Source organism: Podarcis tiliguerta (genome assembly GCF_965153285.1).
Source record: "Podarcis tiliguerta genome assembly, chromosome: 7".
Lineage (NCBI taxonomy): Eukaryota > Metazoa > Chordata > Lepidosauria > Squamata > Lacertidae > Podarcis > Podarcis tiliguerta.
The window spans coordinates 15,966,245-15,986,918 of NC_139540.1; the positions used below are offsets into that span (position 1 = coordinate 15,966,245).

Below are 20,674 nucleotides of genomic sequence, written 5' to 3' on the forward strand. Positions count from 1 at the left end.
GTAATAATTTTAAGAAATCCACAGAGTGTTGTACCGTAAAACACACATGCCAGAGACATTTGGAGAGGTCTTATTTAGGCATCTGTAGGCCAGTGCTGGAGGTCTCCAAGTCAAGATGGGCAAGCTGGAGTACTTGGCCTTTGAAGAGAGCATAAATCTAATGGAGAGTTAGAAATTAGAAAATTAGGAACCTAGTGGAATGGAGAGAACCAGCAGGGGCACTGTTATCTCTGGGTGCAAATTCTACAGGAGGGACAGGGAAATTTTAGGAAAGTACAACACAGTCACGTTTGAGGAGACTGGTTAAAAGGAACTTGATAGGGGAAATGAAGATGGTCAGGTGTCTCTAGAAGGCTTGGCTAACAATCAGAGCTCAGTTAGAAATGTACCACCAGGGCCAAGAGGGTGCCAGCATGGCTAATGGTCAGAGCGGAAGACTCGAGCAAGTGAGACAAAGTTGATATGGCAGACAGAGGCAAAACAGAACCAACCAACTTCAGAACAAACAGCAGTGAAAATCAATGAGTGAAAGTGTACTTGTTAGCCAATGTGACTTGAATAAAAATCCTTTCCCAAGGTACACTGAAAATTGATAGGCTGGGTCTGACGGAAGTTGGGGTCCGAAATCTCCGGAGTTGGCAAATACTGCCCCAAGCCTTGGATGCTATAATTGCCGCTTCATTCGAGGGCCGTGTTAAAACAGCCCCTTCCCATATACACCAGAGATACCTAGCAATCTGGATCAGATAACATCAGATGCTTTTCTCTTGGGGGGGGGGGGAGTGGCACACCTCTTTTGGAGCTGCTCAGCAATCTGTTGCTCCTGCCTCATGCAACCGCATAGGTCACAGAGGAGCATGGTGGTTCTGATTGCCCATTCCTCCAGGTTATAGATATTTATGTGATTTAGGATGATGATGATTGTTATGCCTATCGGCTTGGTTGCTCGAGAGCAAACAGGCAAGATCCCTCACTGGTCTTTTCAAAGGCTTTATTGTTGGTGCAAAAACATTTACAGTGCAGAGCGCCTCAATTCCATGTCTTGCTCAGTCGCTAGCAGAATCTGAGAGTGGGCGGTTCTTAAACCTTCCCCAGCAGAGTAGTCTCTTGACCTCCATCTGATCTGACGCCTCCCCTCTCTGCACAAAAACCTACTGCACAGGGAGGGCGTGGGCAAAGGGGGACCTGCCCCCCCCCCGCTTTGCTCATGCACGGTGTCTTGGCTCTTTCTTGCAGCCTCTGAGCCCTGCATCTCTTCTCCGCGATCTTTGGAGGATCTCTGTAATCCAGCTGCCCTTCCACCTCTCGCCTGTGAGCTGATGGCAGTTCCCTGACGATGATGGTGATATATTTATACCTCACCCATCCAGCTGGGTTTCCCCAGCCACTCTGGGCGGCTTCCAACAAAAGATTAAAAATACATTAAAACATCAGATGTTAAAAACTTCCCTAAACAGGGCTGCCTTCAGATGTCTTCTAAACGTCAGGTAGATAGTCAGGATCACAGTAATTGAAAATTACAGAAGTCTTCCTACAATATGAGTTTGGACAATAGATTTTTTTAATGAAAACAGGACTGATGGAACCTGTAGCCTTCTAGATGTGCTAGACTAGAACTCCCTTTCATTCCTCATCCTTAACCGTGCTGGCTGGCATTGGATAGAGAGTTCATTCATTCATTCATTCATTGAATTTATATACTGCCCTATACCAGGACGTCTCAGGTTGAGTTGAGACACAACAATACTGGGAGGCCTGCAAGTTCCCAGATCAGCCTTTCTCAACCTTGGGTCCCCAGATGTTTTTGGCCTACAACTCCCATCATCCCTGACCACTGATCCTGTGAGCTAGGGATCATGGGAGTTATAGGCCAAAAACATCTGGGGACCCAAAGTTGAGAACCACTGTCGTAGATGCTTCCTCTACCTAAAATACATAAATGGTTTCCACGTCACTGGAGGTTTTTAAGCAGAGGTTGGATGGCTGCCTGTTGTGGATGCTTTAGTTGAGATTTTTTTTGCATTGCAGGGGTTGGACTAAATAATAATAATAATAATAATAATAATTTTATTTATACCCTGCCCTCCACAGCCAAGACCGGGCTCAGGGTGGCTGACACCTGATATAAAAACAAATTGATTGAAATACAACTTAAAAACAAGATTAAAATACAACATTAAAACATTAAAATACAGCCTCATTTCAATGGAAACTCAAATCAAAACTTTTTTGGGTCAAGTCTTCACCAAGGCTAACTATCCAGACTGGTCCTACACGGGCCAGAAAAATGCCAGGGAAGTCCCCAATAGGAGTTTCATCACAGGAGGAGAAAGGAAAAGAAAGAGGGGGAATCAAATTGATTCCAAGCCGAAGGCCAGGCGGAACAACTCTGTCATACAGGCCCTGCGGAAAGAAATCAGATCCTGCAGGGCCCTGGTCTCATGAGGCAGAGCGTTCCACCAGGCTGGAGCCAAGAGTTGAAAAGGCCCTGGCTCTGGTTGAGGCTAATCTGACTTCCTTAGGGCCTGGGACCTCTAGGGTGTTGCTATTTATGGTCCTTAAGGTCCTCCGTGGGGCATACCAGGAGAGGCAGTCCCGTAGGTACAAGGGTCCTAGTCCCTTCCAACTCTACAATTCTGTGATTCCATGAGATAAATGGGGTTATCTGTTGCACTGGTGTCTAGCTTTCTGCGTAACATCACATTAACATGGACAGTATATCCAGCTGCTGCCAGATACAATCTAATATGCTGACAGCTCCACTCCAGCCATTTCAAACAGAAGAGGTTTTGCAGGCTCTTTATTTGACGAGCATCCCATAAATGCACTAGCGCTGTTCAATCAAGCTGTGTGTGAAACTTGAAGGAAGGATCGGCCAGGAAAGGGGAAGGGTGGGGGAAGAGCATAGAAAAGCACTTGAGAATGATCCTTAACACATTACATACCAGATTATGTTATATTGCATTGTTTATGTCATTTACGAATTGCTTTCCTGCGAGGCATCTCAAAGATATTTACCTAATAACACATATAAATTGAGTTTCATGTAAAGGCAATGACCGATTTATGTGTGTCCAATGGATGCTTGACTGTGCATGTGCGCATCGCAGCAACCTGGAAGTGGCCGGAAAAGGGGATGGAATGGGGCAGAGTGGGCTTATGTGTGCTTTGTTGACATGCCGGGGGTTGGGGTGGGTCAGGAAGAAGAAGAAGAAGAGTTTGGATTTGATATCCCGCCTTTCACTCCCTTTAAGGAGTCTCAAAGCGGCTAACATTCTCCTTTCCCTTCCTCCCCCACAACAAACACTCTGTGAGGTGAGTGGGGCTGAGAGACTGTGACTGGCCCAAGGTCACCCAGCAGCTGCATGTGGAGGAGCGGAGACGCAAACCCGGTTCCCCAGATTACGAGACTACCGCTCTTAACCACTACACCACACTGGCTCTCAGGAGCGTAACCCCCGCTCAAATCGGTTGCCGCCTGTATAAAAACAGTTAAAAACAATGGTGCCCTATTAAGAGAACCATTTTTAAAAAGTATGAATACAAAAACAGTTTTAAACAGCAACACATGCATAAAATCAATTCGGATCCAGGACTGGGATAAAGCTTTTCGAAGGCTTGTTGAGACACAAATAGCATATGTGTGTGGATGTATTTAGGGAAGAGTTAGAGAGCATCCGGGAAATAACGTTTGTGAATCTGCACAGAGCAAGTAATGCAGATTTATGGGTCTGCTTGCTAAAGTTTTAGATTTGTGCTTAATTTGCTTTGCGGGTCTGCTCCGTCCTTCCTGAGAGCACTAAAAACGGTTGTCTCCCGTTCGGCAGTGCATTTGCAAAACAGCCTAATATGATTTGTGCCTGAATTTATACTTCAGTTGGGAATTCAAGTTCTGACTATTTCCTCGTATTAAAATCCTCAGGTCCTCCTGAATAGGTTCATCTGAAAAACAGGACTGTCTTAACAGTCTTTTATACCCAAGTCTTGTAAAGGATCGATACATTTCCCATCAGAACAGTAAATTACTTACTGAACCGCTTCCAGTAATCATGATGTACAATTTCATGTTAACTCTTCCCCTTCTCCACCCAGAATTTTCTTGACAGTGTCAGATGGCTTCCCTGCAACCTTGCCCACCCCCCGCAAAAGAATAATGGGTTTAAAATGAATAGTTAGCCCATTACATGCATGGGTAGGGTTTAGCATTGCATTCATCATTATGGTGGAGCCACAGCTCCAAGGATGTAACTATCTAATGCCGGAATGAGGATGTTGTTAAGACGACAGCACTCACCATCGCTGTACTGGCTGGGGCTTATACGAACTGAAGTCCAACAACCACAAACTTGGCAGTCATTTATACCCAAGGCTTGTAAAGGACTAATACATTTTCCATCAGGACAGTAAATTGCTTAAGCTTGTGGGCCACAAGCTTAACGTGAGTCAACAGTGCGATGCAGCAGCAAAAAAAAGCAAATGCTATTCCAGGCTGCATCAAAAGAAGTACAGTGGTACCTCTGGTTGCGAATGGGATCCGTTCCAGAGGCCCATTTGCAACCTGAAAAGAACGTGACCCACACGTGCATGGGTCACGATTTGCCGCTTCTGCGCATGCGCGTGACATCATTTTGCGCGTCTGCGAGCGGTGAAACCCGGAAGTAACCTTTTCTGGTACTTCCAGGTTGCCGCAGGATGCAACCTGAAAACTTGCAACCTGAAGCAAACATAACATGAGGTATGACTTTATAATGTCCAGGTTAAGGGAAGTAATAGTGCTTCTCTGTTCTGCTTTGGTGAAACCACACCTGAAATACTGTGTCCAGTTCTGGGCAGCACAATTTAAGAAGGATATCGGCAAGCTGGAGCGTGTGCAGAGGAGGGCAACCAAGATGATCAAGGGTCTGGAAACCAAGCCTTATGAGGAACGGGATGAAGCAGCTGAGTATGTTTAGCCTGGAAAAGAAGAGATTGAGAGGAGATGTGATAGCCATCTTCAAACATCTCAAGGGCTGTCACATGAGCAAGCTTTCCTCCTGCTCCGGATAGGACCCGAACCAATGGCTTCAAGCTACAAGAAAGGAGATGCCAACTAAACATCAGAAAGAACTTTCTGACAGTAAGAACTGTTTGACAGTGGAAGGACTCCCCTGGAAGGTGGTGGACTCTCCTTCCTTGGAGGTTTTTAAGCAGAGGTTGGGTGGCCATCTGTCATGGGTGCTTTAGGTGAGATTCCTGCATTGCAGGGGGTAGGACTAGGTGACTCTTGGGGTGCCTTCCAGTTCTATGATTTTACGATTCTGTGAACCATCTGAAAGACCACAGGTTCCCCATCCCTGATCTAAAGAGGGCATTCATGGTTGCTATTCTCAAAAGTTCTGGTCTCTGAGGAGGGTAAGGGATGCAGCCACTTGGAAGATGACCTATTTTATTGAACAGCCATCCTGACTTGCTTGCACAGATCTTAAACGTAGGTTTGATTTTATTCGGTATTTATTGAGCATCACTCTTTTATGTCTGTGGGTCTGTTCTAGTACAATGAGCATTTGTTTTTGCATCCATCCTGTTTTGCTTGCAGGAAGTTTTCACTCTTCCCTGTTTGCTCCACATTTTTCCTCCACATTTTTCGATGCAGTTCTCCACCGCTTTCCAAACAGCAAAAGGTCTCTTTGTGTGTGTGTTTATAAAAGTGGAATTCTTGTGCTAAGGTGACAGAACTCTTTGATCCACCTTAACTAAGCTCACCTAAACTTCCAAAATGCACCTGAAGCCATCCTGCAGAATTCTCAACATCTGGAGACAGCTGTGGAAATGTTGCTCCCCTTATTTTTAAAACCCCAACTATATCCTTACAAAAGCTAGATCTCAGAAGTTAAACAAACAAACAGACAAAACAGACAGACAGGCAGACAAAACAAACAAAAATGAGTAACTAACCCTCAGTGTGGTTAGTTACACCTTTACATCATTCTCACCTGCCCTGCCACACTTACAATAAGGTTAGCGAAAGGATGGGTTCACTTTCCAATGCATTCCGATAGGTGTAGAAAAGGATTCGAATCCACACTAGTAATTTTGCATTCAAGTCTTAGAACCACTTTAGGCTGTGTCTTGCCATGGATGAAACTAAAGATGCATGATCTCATAGCATCTCCTCTACCCGAGCAACAATGTCAAGTTCAAAAACAACCTACTGCACATATTCCTCACCTGGCAAGTGTGCAAGTTCCTCGTGCGGAAGGAGTTTGGGCCTCGTTTCGATGGTTGCATTTCTGACGCAACGTTAATGTGCTAGCTGTAGGAAGCGCAGAGAACTGGTGTGTTACGCCTTCCTTGCATGGCAAGATCGGCGTCTGAAATTACTGTAAAACCTGCGGGTTCTTAGCCCCTCTCAATTGCTCCAGGAGTCCTTAGGAGAGAGTGATTCCAGGTACTCATTTTCAAAACTAGTTCTTTGTTAGGGAGCATATTGATTTGTGAATCCTCTTGGAGATAACCACCAAGTTAGCAAAGTGTAACGTGGGACAAGTATCCTATGCACAATGCCTGCAGCTTCCCCCTCCCCCCCCCCACTTAAACCAAGCATATACAATTGTTCATTTAAAGGTGTTGCTTTTGTGCTGCAGTTCTGTTTTTTAATGGACTTTCATAATTTTTAGCGATTTTATTTTGCTTCGTTTTGGTTCTTATTTTTTATCTATTTTCTGTTTTATATATATAGAGAGAGAAAGAGAGAGTATTTTATGTTGTGAACCGTCCTGAGATCTACACATGAAGGGCGGTGTACAATTTTTTAAAAAACCAATAAATCGAAAATCAGAAATGTAAACTACTTGTTCCATTGTCCTTCCGTGGCTTTTCTGTTGCTTTGAGTTGCAAACCACCTTGAGGGATAAACCCTTGGTCGAAAGGAAAGGCAACAAATGAAGTACATAAATAAAGCTGCCTTTCTACCAGGTCACGCTCTTGGGCCCCTGTAGACAACCTGTTCATTGGGCAGGGCTTGGGGGCTTCTAGCCCATGTGATGGGCTGCTGGGCCTCTCTTCTTGGCCCACCAGGCCATTTTGGAGAAGCCATACCTACCCATCCTACACCTGGTGCCATAGGTGAAGTGGGTGGGGGCCAGATCCAATTGTGATGGGGGCCATCCCCAATTGTCTCTTGCCTGCCTTTCCTCTCTGTGTCTCTCCTTCTCCCTTCTCCCTCCACCTCCCTTTCTGGTGGCCCCTTCTCTGGGGACGGGGTATGGGTCACTCTGGCCTGAAATATGACCTATCCACTTGCACTATCCCTCCTGCCTCTCCCTCACTCGATCCATTTTAGCCTTCCCCGACCCCACTTTTACCCCCTCACTCTCCCCCTCTGGACTCCCTCCTACCGCAAGAAATTGGGCTTTGGGTCACAGGTTCCTCACCCCTCCTTTAGCTGGAGAGGCCAGGGATGGAACCTGAAACCTTCTGCATTCAAAGCATGCACTCCTCTACCCTTAAACTGCAGTCTTTTCCCTGTGGCTCCTCTTTCACCTCCATAGGCTAGCAAGTGTATGCATTGGATTTAAGGCAAGCTTCCCCTCCCCACCACCCCATTTCTGGTGACTGTACTAGTCCGGCTCTGAACCGGGATCTCCAAAGTGGAAGCTAATTAACTTGCTGAGCCAACACGCACCTTTTTATCCCACCCCAGCGCCTGCCCTGTTGTGAATCAGATTGTTTCACAGGGGAGGGATATTAGCAAGGCAGGCGGGTTTTATCTGCTAGAATAAGGACATTTACAGCATGTAGAATTTTTATTCATTAAATGGAAATCCTTGGGTAATCTCTCTCTCTTCTTTTTTTGGATACAGGCCGTGCGCTGCTCAGGCTGACAGACAAAAAGCTCGAGCGGATGGGGATTGCTCAGGAGAGCTTGCGGCAGCACATCCTGCAGCAGGTCCTCCAGCTCAAGGTGCGCGAGGAAGTCCGAAACCTCCAGCTGCTCACGCAAGGTAGGAAACGCAAAGGACCACAGGAGGGAAATGGTTGCATGAGAGCATACTTAAGATTGCTTGGATGTTCTCCTGCACAAACAGTTGCACAGAGAGGCATCCTGGGGCCAGAGCGAACACCGAAAGGTAAACAAGAATAGATCAACATGCATATTAGGAGTTGCCTGTCCGTTATGATAACAGCAATTCCTTTCTTCCTGTTTCCAAAGCACGACCCACACACATTGTCCATCAGCATGCTAGTAGCTGTGTTGCTAATCCCGCCACCAATGTCTGAAAGCACATTGGCCTTACTGGGAGGGTACACCTGCTTGTGTTCAATAAATATCGCTTGTTTTCCCCACCTGATTTCTGTACCATTGGCTGCCACTGGCAGAACCCAGGAAATGTACCATGTGATGATAGTTTCAGCAACAGTACTGCGTTAAGTGCGATACTGAGTTCTGCCCCCTTCTCCCGTGATAAGTCTAACTATTCTGGGTCTTTGCGTGAGTAAGAGAGGAAGGAGAACTCGGGGTCTGCTGTTTCTAATGGCTGTTTGGAGTGAAGTGTAGCAGCTTGGACTAATGCAATGCGCTCTACGTGGGGCTACCTTTGAAGGTGACCCAGAAACTACAACTAATCCAGAATGCGACAGCTAGACTGGTGACTGGGAGCGGCCACCAGGACCATATAACACAGGTCCTGAAAGACCTACATTGGCTCTCAGTATGTTTCCAAGTACAATTCAAAGTGTTGGTGCTGACCTTTAAAGCCCTAAACGGCCTCGGTCCAGTATACCTGAAGGAGTGTCTCCACCGCCATTGTTCAGCCCGGACACTGAGGTCCAGCTCCGATAGTCTTCTGGCTGTTCCCTCACTGCAAGAAGTGAGGTTACAGGGAACCAGGCAGAGGGCCTTCTCGGTAGTGGCACCCGCCCTGTGGAATGCCCTCCCATCAAATGTCAAGGAAATAAATAACTATCTGACTTTTAGAAGACATCTGAAGGCTGTTACGGAAGTTTTTAATGTTTGAAGTTTTATCATGCTTTTAATACAGTGGTACCTCGAGTTACAAACACCTCAGGTTACAAATGCTTCAGGTTACAAACTCTGCTAACCTGGAAGAGTTACCTTGAGTTGAGAACTTTGCCCCAGGATGAGAACGGAAATCGCAGGGCCGGCATCGCAGGGGCAGCAAGATGCCCCATTAGCGAAAGCACGCCTCTAGTTAAGAACAGTTTCAGGTTAAGAACGGACCTCTGGAACAAATTAAGTTCGTAACTAGAGGTACCACTGTATTCTGTTGGGAGCCGCCCAGAGTAGCTGGGGAATCAGAGAAGAGTAGCTGGGGAAACCCAGGCAGATGGGCAGGGCATAAATAATACATCATCACCATCATCATCTGATCCCACCGTAAATTATTCTACACTAACTGAGGCTCGCCAAACATGTCACAAAGAAAACGCTCCTAGCTGTATGGCGAGGAGGTGTCTGACTAGTAAATTATCTTCAGTCACGGCTGAAGGATCTGGGAAGTTTGTGCCCATGTAGCATCTTGATATAGGGATGCGGGTGGCACTGTGGGTTAAACCACAGAGCCTTGGACTTGCCAAACAAAATCAGAAGGGCGGAGGTTCGAATCCCCGCAACGGGGTGAGCTCCCGTTGCTCAGTCCCTGCTCCTGCCAACCTAGCAGTTCGAAAGCACGTCAAAGTACAAGTAGATAAATAGGTACTGCTCCGGCGGGAAGGTAAACGGCGTTTCCGTGCGTTGCTCTGGTTCGCCAGAAGCGGCTTAGTCATGCTGGCCACATGACCCGGAAGCTGTACGCCAGCTCCCTTGGCCAATAAAGCAAGATGAGCGCCGCAATCCCAGAGTCGGCCACAACTGGACCTAATGGTCAGGGGTCATTTTACCTTTACCTAACATCTCGATACCACAGCAGCTGGTAAAGACAAAAGCATGCACTTTGGACACTGAACATGTTGCCTGACATTTCTGGTTCCCTTTTTCAGTGAGAATTATTCAGGCAACTGGGACCTAAAGCATACTATGTACCAGCTAGAGATATAATCAGGTTCTGCCATTTTTGAATGGCTATTACATATCATTACCAGCAGGTTTAAAAAAGAAATGTCTGTGGAACACATGCCGTTTGTAGTCCATTATTTTCAACTTGCAGTTTTTCAAATGGGGAAGCGACGACAGCTGCTATAGGAGGCACAAACGCTGCCATATGTCTCCCAGTCTCTCTCCTCCTGCGTCTCAACTGGACTAAGACTTTACACCTCCTCCTACTTGCTGGAACATACTGGCTTTGTATTACCCGTGTTGTCTCGACTGCTGACTTTGCCCATTCTCAAGAGTGTTCCCCTTTCTGCCTGGAAGACGGCAGAATCCACATTGCAGTGCCTCAAAACTCCTGGATTTTGTTTGGAACTCTCATGCAGGATGCAAATTAGATTCAGGCTGCATTTAAAGGCAAATCTCAGATTTCCACTTTTCGAACCCAAAACACAGCCATCCTTTGAAATTCACACTTCTGCAAATTTCGCCATGCAGTTCTCTCACCAAATGCATACGTTAGGGGGAAGCGTGCATGAAAACCAATACAGTGGTACCTCGGGTTACATACGCTTCAGGTTACAGACGCTTCAGGTTACAGACTCCACTAACCCAGAAATAGTACCTCGGGTTAAGAACTTTGCTTCAGGATGAGAACAGAAATTGGGCGGCAGTGGCGTAACGGCAGCGGGAGGCCCCATTAGCTAAAGTGGTGCTTCAGGTTAAGAACAGTTTCAGGTTAAGACCGGACCACCAGAACGAGTTAAGTGCGTAACCAGAGGGACCACTGTATCTTAGTTAAAATGACACATTCCAAATTTCAGTCCATATATGCCATACCAGGTTAAGCAATACATATGTAACAAGTAACAGTTTCATATTCATTCATAGCTTTCCAGACTCTAGGGTAAAGCTACCCTATAACGTAGCATACATGAGATCGTCTTCTCCTTCTGTTGTTGTTGTTGTTGTCTGCAAGGCCAATCTTAAGTATATTTTGCCAGGCAGTACACACTCTCTTTTTCCTATCAACAACCAAGGATGAAGTGGCAGGTTGTGGGCGGAAGGAGGGAGCATTTTAATGGAGAAAAGAAGAAAAACGGACCTTAAATGGTTGGTGGATTCATTGATGGAAACTCACTCTGACAAATTATGAGAATCCCTTTCAGGTAGCTGGCCCTCGGGGATCCAATTCTTAATGTAAGCCCGCTCAGAGAAGTTAATGCTATGCCAGCCAAGGCTATGAATCGCTCACAAGACTTAGATTGGGGTCAGTAGTTCACGGTAGTGCTGCCAATAGTTCTGGATATAACCCTGGGGGTGAGCACCCCAGAGGATTGCTTGACTAAGAGGTATGGTAGGCCTGTCAGGGGGAGGCCCCCCCAGTGCTCTTACTCTTAACTGTCCAAGTCAATTTAATTTGTGGTGTCGCTCCTCTGAAGTTGGTCGCTGAAAGACATCCATGTGTCATTCCAAAGGGATTTGAGGTGTCGCTCTTAAACACTCGAGCTTGTTGCATTCCATTCTCTGGATGGTATACAGGAAGCCTTTGTGTGTGTGGCGGGGGAGAAAGCAACCATATTCTGTATTATTATTATTATTATTATTTTAAAAACTATGTTTTACTGCGCACACACAAATATTTTGCAGAACATAGTATCCCATTTGTAGATTGGATGACTATATTTGGCAGCCTGTTGAAGCAATATCAAGAGCCGCTCGCACAGTTAGGAGGCTGCCATTGCAAACTGTAATTAACAGCTAGACTGGTGACTGGGAGTGGCCGCCGGGACCACATAACACCGGTCCTGAGAGATCTGCATTGGCTCCCAGTACGTTTCTGAGCACAATTCAAAGTGTTGGTGCTGACCAGGGATCCAGGAAGAGGGCCATCTCGGTAGTGGTGCCCGCCCTGTGAAGGAAATAAGTAGCTATCTTATCTTTAAAAGACATCTGAAGGCAGCCCTGTTTTGGGAAGTTTTAAATATTTAATGCTGTATTGTTTTTAACATTTGATTGGAAGCCGCCCAGGAGGAAACTCAGCCAGATGGGCAGGGTATAAATAATAAATTTTTATTAGTTATTATTGTTATTATTATTAAACTATTCCTACCCTTTCGTCAGACAAAATCTTCCTGGTGACCCCTAGATGTTTTGAACCACAGCTCCCATTTGCCCCAACAAGTATGACCAATGGAGAGGGATGGTGGAAGTTGTAAGTCCCAGTTTTGGGAGGGGGGGGGTCCACATCAGGATGTACCTAACAGCACTCCTGGAGGTAACCCACACCCCTTCATTTGCTAAATCTCATTCTGGCCTTACTGATTGCTGCCATTGGGTCTTCTTCTTTCTGCCCACAAAAAGCCCTAAGCCACATTGGGATTTTGTTCTGTTAGTTTTGCGTGAATTAATTCCTGTAAGCAAAGGTTCTATGTGGGGCTACCTTTGAAGGTGACCCGGAAACTACAACTAATCCAGAACGCGGCAGATAGACTGGAGACTGGGAGCGGCTGCCGAGACCACATAACACCGGTCTTGAAAGACCTACATTGGCTCCCAGCACGTTTCTGAGCACAATTCAAAGTGTTGGTCCTGACCTTTAAAGCCCTAAATGGCCTCAGTCCAGTATACCTGAAGGAGCGTCTCCACCCACATCATTCTACCCAGACACTAAGGTCCAGCGCCGAGGGCCTTCTGGCAGTTCCCTCACTGTGAGAAGTGAGGTTACAGGGAACCAGGCAGAGGGCCTTTTCGGTAGTGGCACTCGCCCTGTGGAACGCCCTCCCACCAGATGTCAAAGAAAACAACAACTACCAGACTTTTAGAAGACATCTGAAGGCAGCCCTGTTTAGGGAAGCTTTTTATGTTTGATGCATTACTGTATTTTAATATTTTGTTGGAAGCCACCCAGAGTGGCTGGGGAAGCCCAGCCAGATGGGCGGGGTATAAATAAATTATTATTATTATTATTATTATTATTATTATTATTATTATTATTATTATTACATTCTATTACTAGGCCAGATTTCTTCAGGATAAATTAATTCTAGTTCCCAACCTCCAGCTCCTTTCCTCCTCGCCACACTTGGAAGGGCGCAGGCCTGACCTGACTGCCTCACCTCTCTGAGCTTGTCTGCAAGAAATTCTGAGAGTTTGTTGAACTATTTCGAGTAAAAGGTCTGCAGATTTGTCTCTCTGGAAGAGCTGTTGGAGGAGGGGGGCGGCGGGTGGTGATGGAGGAATCATTATCATACTTCCCTAATCCTGATTCATAGGAGAAAGAAGCCTGTTTTGTGCATCGCCCCGACGATCACATGAAACTATTTTTGGATATTCATTGCTAGCGGAGCTCTGGGCTAGATTGGCTGGTGTGTCCCTTAGCTCAGGCACATCAGCTTCATGTGTGGGCTGGTGTGCGTTGCCGAAACAGAGCTCGCCTTGTTGTGGGGTCTGTTGCTGTTGCTCAGAGCCGGGGAATATTTGGGTTGCATATTTTTCATGCATTCCTTCCTTGTATCCTCTTAAGGCGGCTTTGAGTGGCGCTTGCTGTGTTGAGTTTATTCGCTTGATAATGCAATTGCCAAGACGAAACGAAAGGCAGGCGCCATTAGGTTGCATTAACAGAACATTTGGTAAGTTCCACTAGAAGCTAAGCAGTTTAAAGAGCTTTAAAGCAATGCTAGATCCTGCCTGCAGCTTCATTGTAAGTAATGTTTGTGTATTAGAAAGGCAGGGCAAAACAGCGATAATAACTATGAAAATAATAATAATAATTAATATGCAAGTGATGAATGGTTTAATAGTTGGCTAAAGACATCAACGAACAGCTTTAGATTTCCTCTCTATTTTGTCATCCTTGCTCTTGTAGCCGCTATATGTCAAGCTGGCTTAATTCATTATATGTATTATTACAAAAGTTGGGTGCCACCCACACTCTTTGCCAAGTGGTAGCAAAATTCCAGGGCATTTACCCCAGGTCTGTGCTGCTTTGGAGAATCAAGATGCTATGGAGTCTGCCATAGCTTTAATAACTATGATTTATTCGCATACTTCCATCTGAATTAAGATGGAGGGAGTCTAGATCTTACAGCCTGGTTGTATCAAGAGGAACTTGTTCCCCACAGTAGTGGAGCACTCAAGTCAAAGGCATCCCTTTGTCGTTTCTTTTCTCCCTTCTTCTTCCTATCATACCTTGCTTTTAAAAAAAGGCTCTTTCTGTCCTGTCACCTCACACACCACATTACCATGGCAACCTCTGTCTGCCCAGGTCCAATATTCCTTTTACATGGGCCACCAATACCTTTTGTCTTTACTACCCTCCATAATCTTACATTCAGACATTAGCTGATACATTTCTCATCATCATGATAGATGTGCTTTTTATACCGTTATTTAAGAACCTACCATCATGTGAAATCATCAAGACCCTAGTATCATGTCCATAACTTGAGAATGGACCACTATCTCACTTTTTCCAAGGCCTCTCGTTAGGTCGGGACTATCCTACTCTCCATTGTCACAATCTCTCTTTCTCCAAGATGTTATATGGTTGGGAGGAAAGAAGGCAACGCTGTGTCTCTCCCATCACCACCACCGATAAAGGTAAAGGTAAAGGACCCCTGGATGGTTAAGTCCAGTCAAAGGCGACTATAGGGTTGCAGTGCTCATCTCACTTTCAGGCCAAGGGAGCCAGCGTTTGTCCACAGACAGCTTTCCGGGTCATGTGGCCAGCATGACTAAACCGCTTCTGGCGCAACGGGCACCGTGACGGAAACCAGAGCACACAGAAACACCATTTACCTTCCCGCCGGAGCGATACCTATTTATCTACTTGCACTGGTGTGCTTTTGAACTGCTAGGTTGGCAGGAGCTGGGACAGAGCAACGGGAGCTCACTCCGTCACGGGGATTTGAACCGCCGACCTTCCAATCGGCAAGCCCAAGAGGCTCAGTGGTTTAGACCGCCACCATACTGTAGGGAACAGGAGAATTGGATTCTGCTGCATGCTGCTCTGCCAGTGGCATTCCACCCTTAGTGGGCAGCTCCTGCACTGCTCTGTGTGCTTTTCTGCCATGCCATGCCTGCTGTCTCTCCCCTCTATGATGTCCCCTCCACCACCGATGCTGCTGCCTCTGCTGCTACATTTGGAAAGAGGACACCTGATCCAAACCCGCTGCACTTGCTGCCCACGCCGCAACTGATCCCCATCATTGCTATGGTGAGAGACGAACATGAGACATGTAGCTGGTTCTTCTCACCTGCCCTTCCTCTTCCCTAGGTCTCCTCTTCCCACCTTGGGGCCTCTGTAGTCTCAGCCACACTGTTTTCAGTCCTCCTAGAGCAGCCTTTCTCAACCTGTGGGTCCCCAGATGTTGTTGAACTACAAATCCCATCACCCCTAGCTAGCAAAGCCAGAACGCAGGAATGATGGCAGTTGTAGTCCAACAACATCTGGAGACCCACAGGTTGAGAACAGCTGTGCTAGGGTCTGCTTCCCCAGCGATTTCACTGCATAGACCACAACCCGCTCCTCCTCAATATTTGGAAAGGTCCCATCAAGCTAAAAGTGTGATTTGTCACTGACTTACCAATGCAAAGTTCAGAGGGCGGAGAGTTGGATGTTCCTAAGTGAGAGCTGGACCATAAAGAAGGCTGATCGTCGAAGAATTGACGCTTTTGAATTATGGTGCTGGAGGAGACTCTTGAGAGTCCCATGGACTGCAAGAAGATCAAACCTATCCATTCTGAAGGAAATCAGCCCTGAGTGCTCACTGGAAGGACAGATCCTGAAGCTGAGGCTCCAAGTCTTTGGCCACCTCATGAGAAGAGAAGACTCCCTGGAAAAGACCCTGATGTTGGGAAACATTGAGGGCACAAGGAGAAGGGGACGACAGAGGACGAGATGGTTGGACAGTGTTCTCGAAGCTACCAGCATGAGTTTGACCAAACTGCGGGAGGCAGTGGAAGACGAGTGCCTGGCGTGCTCTGGTCCATGGGGTCACGAAGAGTCGGACACAACTAAACGACTAAACAACAACAACATTCCTCATTCAGGGGAAAAGCCAGAACACGGTTGTCCATGCGTGTGCGCATGATTCATGCATGGGTGCGGGCTGACACAGGAGGATTCTTCTTTTGTTATGAGTCTTGGTCCACCTTCCACACAATCATGTGCTGGGAGCTGCTGCCCCTTGCTGCTTCTTGGTGTTTGTCTTCCTCATATCCCTGCCCATTGGGAGTTCCTTATCCCCTCTTTCATGCTTCATGCATTCATGACTGTATATGCTGCAAGTGTGTTAGCCTTGACACTTCTGAAGTCTGGAGACAGGCCAGGAGCTTTGTGAAATGCAAGTCTCTGGCTCAGACCCAGTGGGGGAAAATGGAATGAAGAGATGAAATATCAAAATGCTCTGAAGAACTAGCACATAGGAATCGGCTGTTGCTTATTCAGATAATTAGTCCCTCAAACACTACACAACTGATGCAGAAGAGGGTCTTTGTCTCAGTTGCTGCAACCCACTTTCCCCAGGAAACCTCACCAGGTGCCGTGTCGGTGATATGCACATTTACTGCACTGTTAAATGTTTGGTTTTTCTGCTTCCCCCACCCCCTTCATCAGCTTTCTTGGTTTAAGTGATTTTTCTGCATTCATTGTATTATTTTAATGCACTGAGAGAGTTCTACTGAAGGGCAGCTAAATGAAAAAAAATAAATCAATGAAATAACCTGGTACTTTCTGCTCCAATTGGTAATGATCAAGCAGAGACCCTTTGCAGCCCATGACGTTCTTTTAACTGCAGGTGCTCAGGATTGAACCAGGAAGCCTTCTGGATCATAGCTGTCAACGTTTCCCTTTTTAAAAGGGAAATTCCCTTATTTCGAATAGGATCCCTCGCAAGAAAAGGGAAAAGTTGACAGCTATGTTCTGGATGCAACAGCATGTGGCTTAACTCCATGCTATGACCTTGCTGGTTTTACCTGGACTAACACCTCTCTGTCTACATCAATATACTCATACACTGGCAAAGCACCAAATGCAGAAATAATAAGCGTTTTGAATGAAATTTCATTGAGAAGGTTTTAACCAAAAGGGCAAATTTTCAGATCCATTTCTGTTCTTAGGTATGAGTGTAAATATTTTACAGCTGTTTTATTAAAGAGTAAACTTCAGAGAAGTGGGTTTCTCTCTCTCTCTCTCTCTTTCTTTCTTTCTTTCTTTCTCTCTCTCTCTCTCTCTCTCTGTGGGAACTCTTTTCTGTATAAATGAAGGCACTTTTTAACTTCCAAGCCCACAGTAATATATTACCCTGAAGGTCACAGTTAAAAACCTGTCAATATATGTATTCATAGTAAATCAATTTCAGTTACATCAATGCAAAGTCTGACGGGAAAAATTCCTCACTATTGATCGGAAGGAGAAGCCGATATTGTTGAAATTATTAATTATTGCTGGATCCATAATAAAAAGGCCAGTCTGGGTTCTGTGCTTTATGATCATGTCAAATTAAAAAAAAAGAACAACAAATCTTTGCCTTCCACGAGATGCTGTACATCTTCACACATCTTGGCAATAAAAGGTGTTTCATAACACTGTTGACTGCCAGCGTGTAAATGAACAAATGAAGGGTGTTCTGTCAGATGAAGCATAAAAGCCATTAGCAATGCACTTTTATTTGAATGGAGCAACATTAATTTTTAAAAGGACATAACCTGAGACTTCTGCAGAATGAGAGTAGAGAAGGAAAACACAGAAAATACAAACAAACCTTTTTGGAGTATGTTCGTGGCAGCTCCACATGGACATAGCCACATATAGCTTGGGCTGGCTTGATTTTTAAGAGTGGCAGAGGATGTGACTAGGGATTGAGTGATGTGGTTTGTGACAATAGCACTTCGGTTATCAGGTAAGGTATACTGTTGAAGATGAAAAATTGGGAGCAAGGCTGACAAGAGGTGGGTACAGGAAGTACTGATGTATTGGGCGCACAGCCAGTAGCGGCCCCAGACTCAGATTTCTTTCTTAAAGTACGTTTCTAGCTTTCCTAGAAATAAAGTTATGAAACAAAATGTGCAGGTACCCTGTATGTGATTTCTATGAGATGAGTCACACTGGCTTCTCCCACCTTTCCATGCTTTTATCCAATGAGCGTAGTCAGTGCTGTGATTGGCAGATGAGTTGTTTTGACGCCAGACAATAGGAATCCCTGTGGTCTTAAAGAGCTGGGGTTTTCTCCTTCTCTTTAGCGTACTTCCCCCCTTCTTCTGTCTCTTTCTCTAGTCCTAAACTCTGGCCTAGGGAGAATCCCAAGGGCCAGATAGAAAGGCTAGGAGGGCCGTGTTGGCCATGGAGAAAGAGAGACTGTGAAGTTGGTCAGATGAAAGAGGAGCTCTGCCATGAAAGAATGTTAAACTAGGGTATGTGGGGAATATGCAGGGAATGGTGCGAAATCCTTTTGAATTGTATGTGGGGAGGGCAATTGTGGGGGGTTGTGCGCCTTGTACATTCAGCTGTGTGGGTGCAGTTTTGGAGTTTGGTCTCCAGGGCCTATCTTCAGAGTTCCAGTCCCTTATTTGTACCCAAATTAGAATGCTTGCTCATTCATTTAGGATAATAATGTCCCGCTTTATGGTCCGATAGGCTCTCAAAAGTGGCCTCGTTACGCGAAAAATCATATTCAGTTGCGGTATCAGGAAACAACAAGTTGTCCCGTTGGTATCTGAACCACACAGGTCGAATTTCCTGCCCTTGACCTTGACCTTCTCTGGTGTCGGTCATCAGCCTCCGACTTCTATGCCGCAGAGCCTGAGACTCTCAGCCCATGAAGCAGACAAGTCTTCCCTTGCTGGTAGTCGCTGGGCAACAGCTCCCACACTGAGGCAAAGGTATGGGGCTGAGTGGCTGGAACTAGCCAGCCCATAATGGAGGCAGGTTTTTTCTTGCTCCGTGATATATATTAGGTTTGTAGAATCAGAGGAAGCTGCCTTATACTGAATCAGACCCTTAGTCGATCTTGCTCTGCATCGTCTAAACTTTCTGGCAGTGGCTCTTCAGGGTTTCAGGCAGGAAACACTCCGAGTCCTAGTCGGAGGTGCCAGAATTGAACCTGCATACAAAGCACATGCTCTCCTACAGAGCTACCGTATTTTGCGCTCCATAAGACACACTTTTTTCCTCCTAAAAAGTAAGGGGAAATGTGTGTGCGTCTTATGGAGCGAATGGCGCTGCGCAGCTCTCCCTCGCTGCGCCCCTTCAGCGAAGCGGGAGGAGAAATGGAAGGGGCTCCGTTTCTCCTCCCGCTTCGCTGGAGAGGTGCTGCGCAGAGAGGGCCACCTTAACCTCATTGGGTTGTTGTGAGGTTGTTGTGTGATAGCCCTTGTTTAGCCGCCTGAGCAACTTGACAAACAGACAGGAGAACATCATTCTTGTTTTCCCTCTTCAGTTAGTCTTGGATCCCATCACTGCCCAAACCATGTGTCTCTGTTTCTCCAAACGGCCAGATGATCCCATTTTTTCCCCTGGGGCTTTCTGTGAGAGAATGAAATCCAAGCACTAATCCAAGACTGTTAAAATGCTTCTCCTGTTCGCTTGCAAAATCAAGCTTTTGAAAAGAGGCTCTACAGAAATAAAAGATTCAGAATATTTTTTTCTTTTTTTCCCTCCTCTAAAAACTAGGTACGTCTTATAGAGCGAAAAATGCGGTATATCCCTTCCCCACATTCCAAGTTATCTGGATAATGCCTTGGTTTTCCACCAGTGTGGCCATGGTACCCTAGGGTGACTTGGGGAATGTTCAGGAGAGCCAGGGTGTGTGTGTGTGTGTGTGTGTGTGTGTGTGCACATCCTTTCATTAACTTTCTGCCTATAGTTTCCTGCGTTATCTTTCTCTCTTCCTCTCTGAGGAAATTTCAGGGGAGCTGGCAACTTTAACTTGCATCCAATTATCTTCCTGAAATAAAACAGTGGCAGAAAAGAAGTGGGAAAACGCTTTTGCATAACTGTTTATCCCTTAAAATATTCCCCCTACACACACACACACACACACACACACACACACACACACACCCTCCACAGCTTCAGTAACTAACAGTTCCTTAGTTTTATACAGAGGGCTTGAGAAATTCAAGAAAATAACAAAATGAGGGGTGTGTGTATGTCTGTTCTCTATAAGGAGGGATTTAAAAATAACCCTGGAAGTGTTTTTCTCCTTCTACCTCCAAAATCCCTCCCTTGTGAACCACTTTAATATTGGGACCAACTTCCCAAGTTTAGGAAGATATTCTCTCGCTTCCTTCTCTTCTCTGGGCTCACATATGCAAAGTCTGAGTGTGTGTTTAAACAGCAACAACAAAACCCTAGACGTTTCTCATATGGAGCATTGCCCAGAACTGCCATATAGAGATAACACATTTAAAAGAGAGAGAAAGTTGCAGAAGTCATCGTTGAAATCCTTCATTAACAGCAGTTCTATCACTGAAAAGGGCCGGGCAAACTTTCGTGAACTTTCTGCTGAATAGCTCATCCTCCATTAAAATACCAATATTCTGTCCTCCGTTGCCTACATTTGGGGAATAAAACTCATTGTGAAACAGCTAGGTGTAAATGGCACAACCCCCCCCCCTTTTTGAAGAAGAAGAAGGTTTGAAACT

The 20,674-nt window shown here is 45.8% G+C and overlaps 1 protein-coding gene across 7 annotated transcripts in view; it reads left to right on the forward strand.

The window, feature by feature from the left end:
• Positions 1-20,674, forward strand: part of SAMD12 (sterile alpha motif domain containing 12) — a 209,992-nt gene that overhangs the window by 72,293 nt on the left and 117,025 nt on the right. For all 7 annotated transcript variants that reach the window (XR_014513768.1, XR_014513769.1, XR_014513770.1 and 4 more), the window contains exon 4: positions 7,842-7,982. Coding sequence is in view for 4 of the 7 variants with exons in the window: in XM_083450765.1 (XP_083306891.1) it covers positions 7,842-7,982 (141 nt within the window). In the remaining 3 variants the exon portion in view is untranslated. The remainder of the gene's footprint in view (positions 1-7,841; positions 7,983-20,674) is intronic.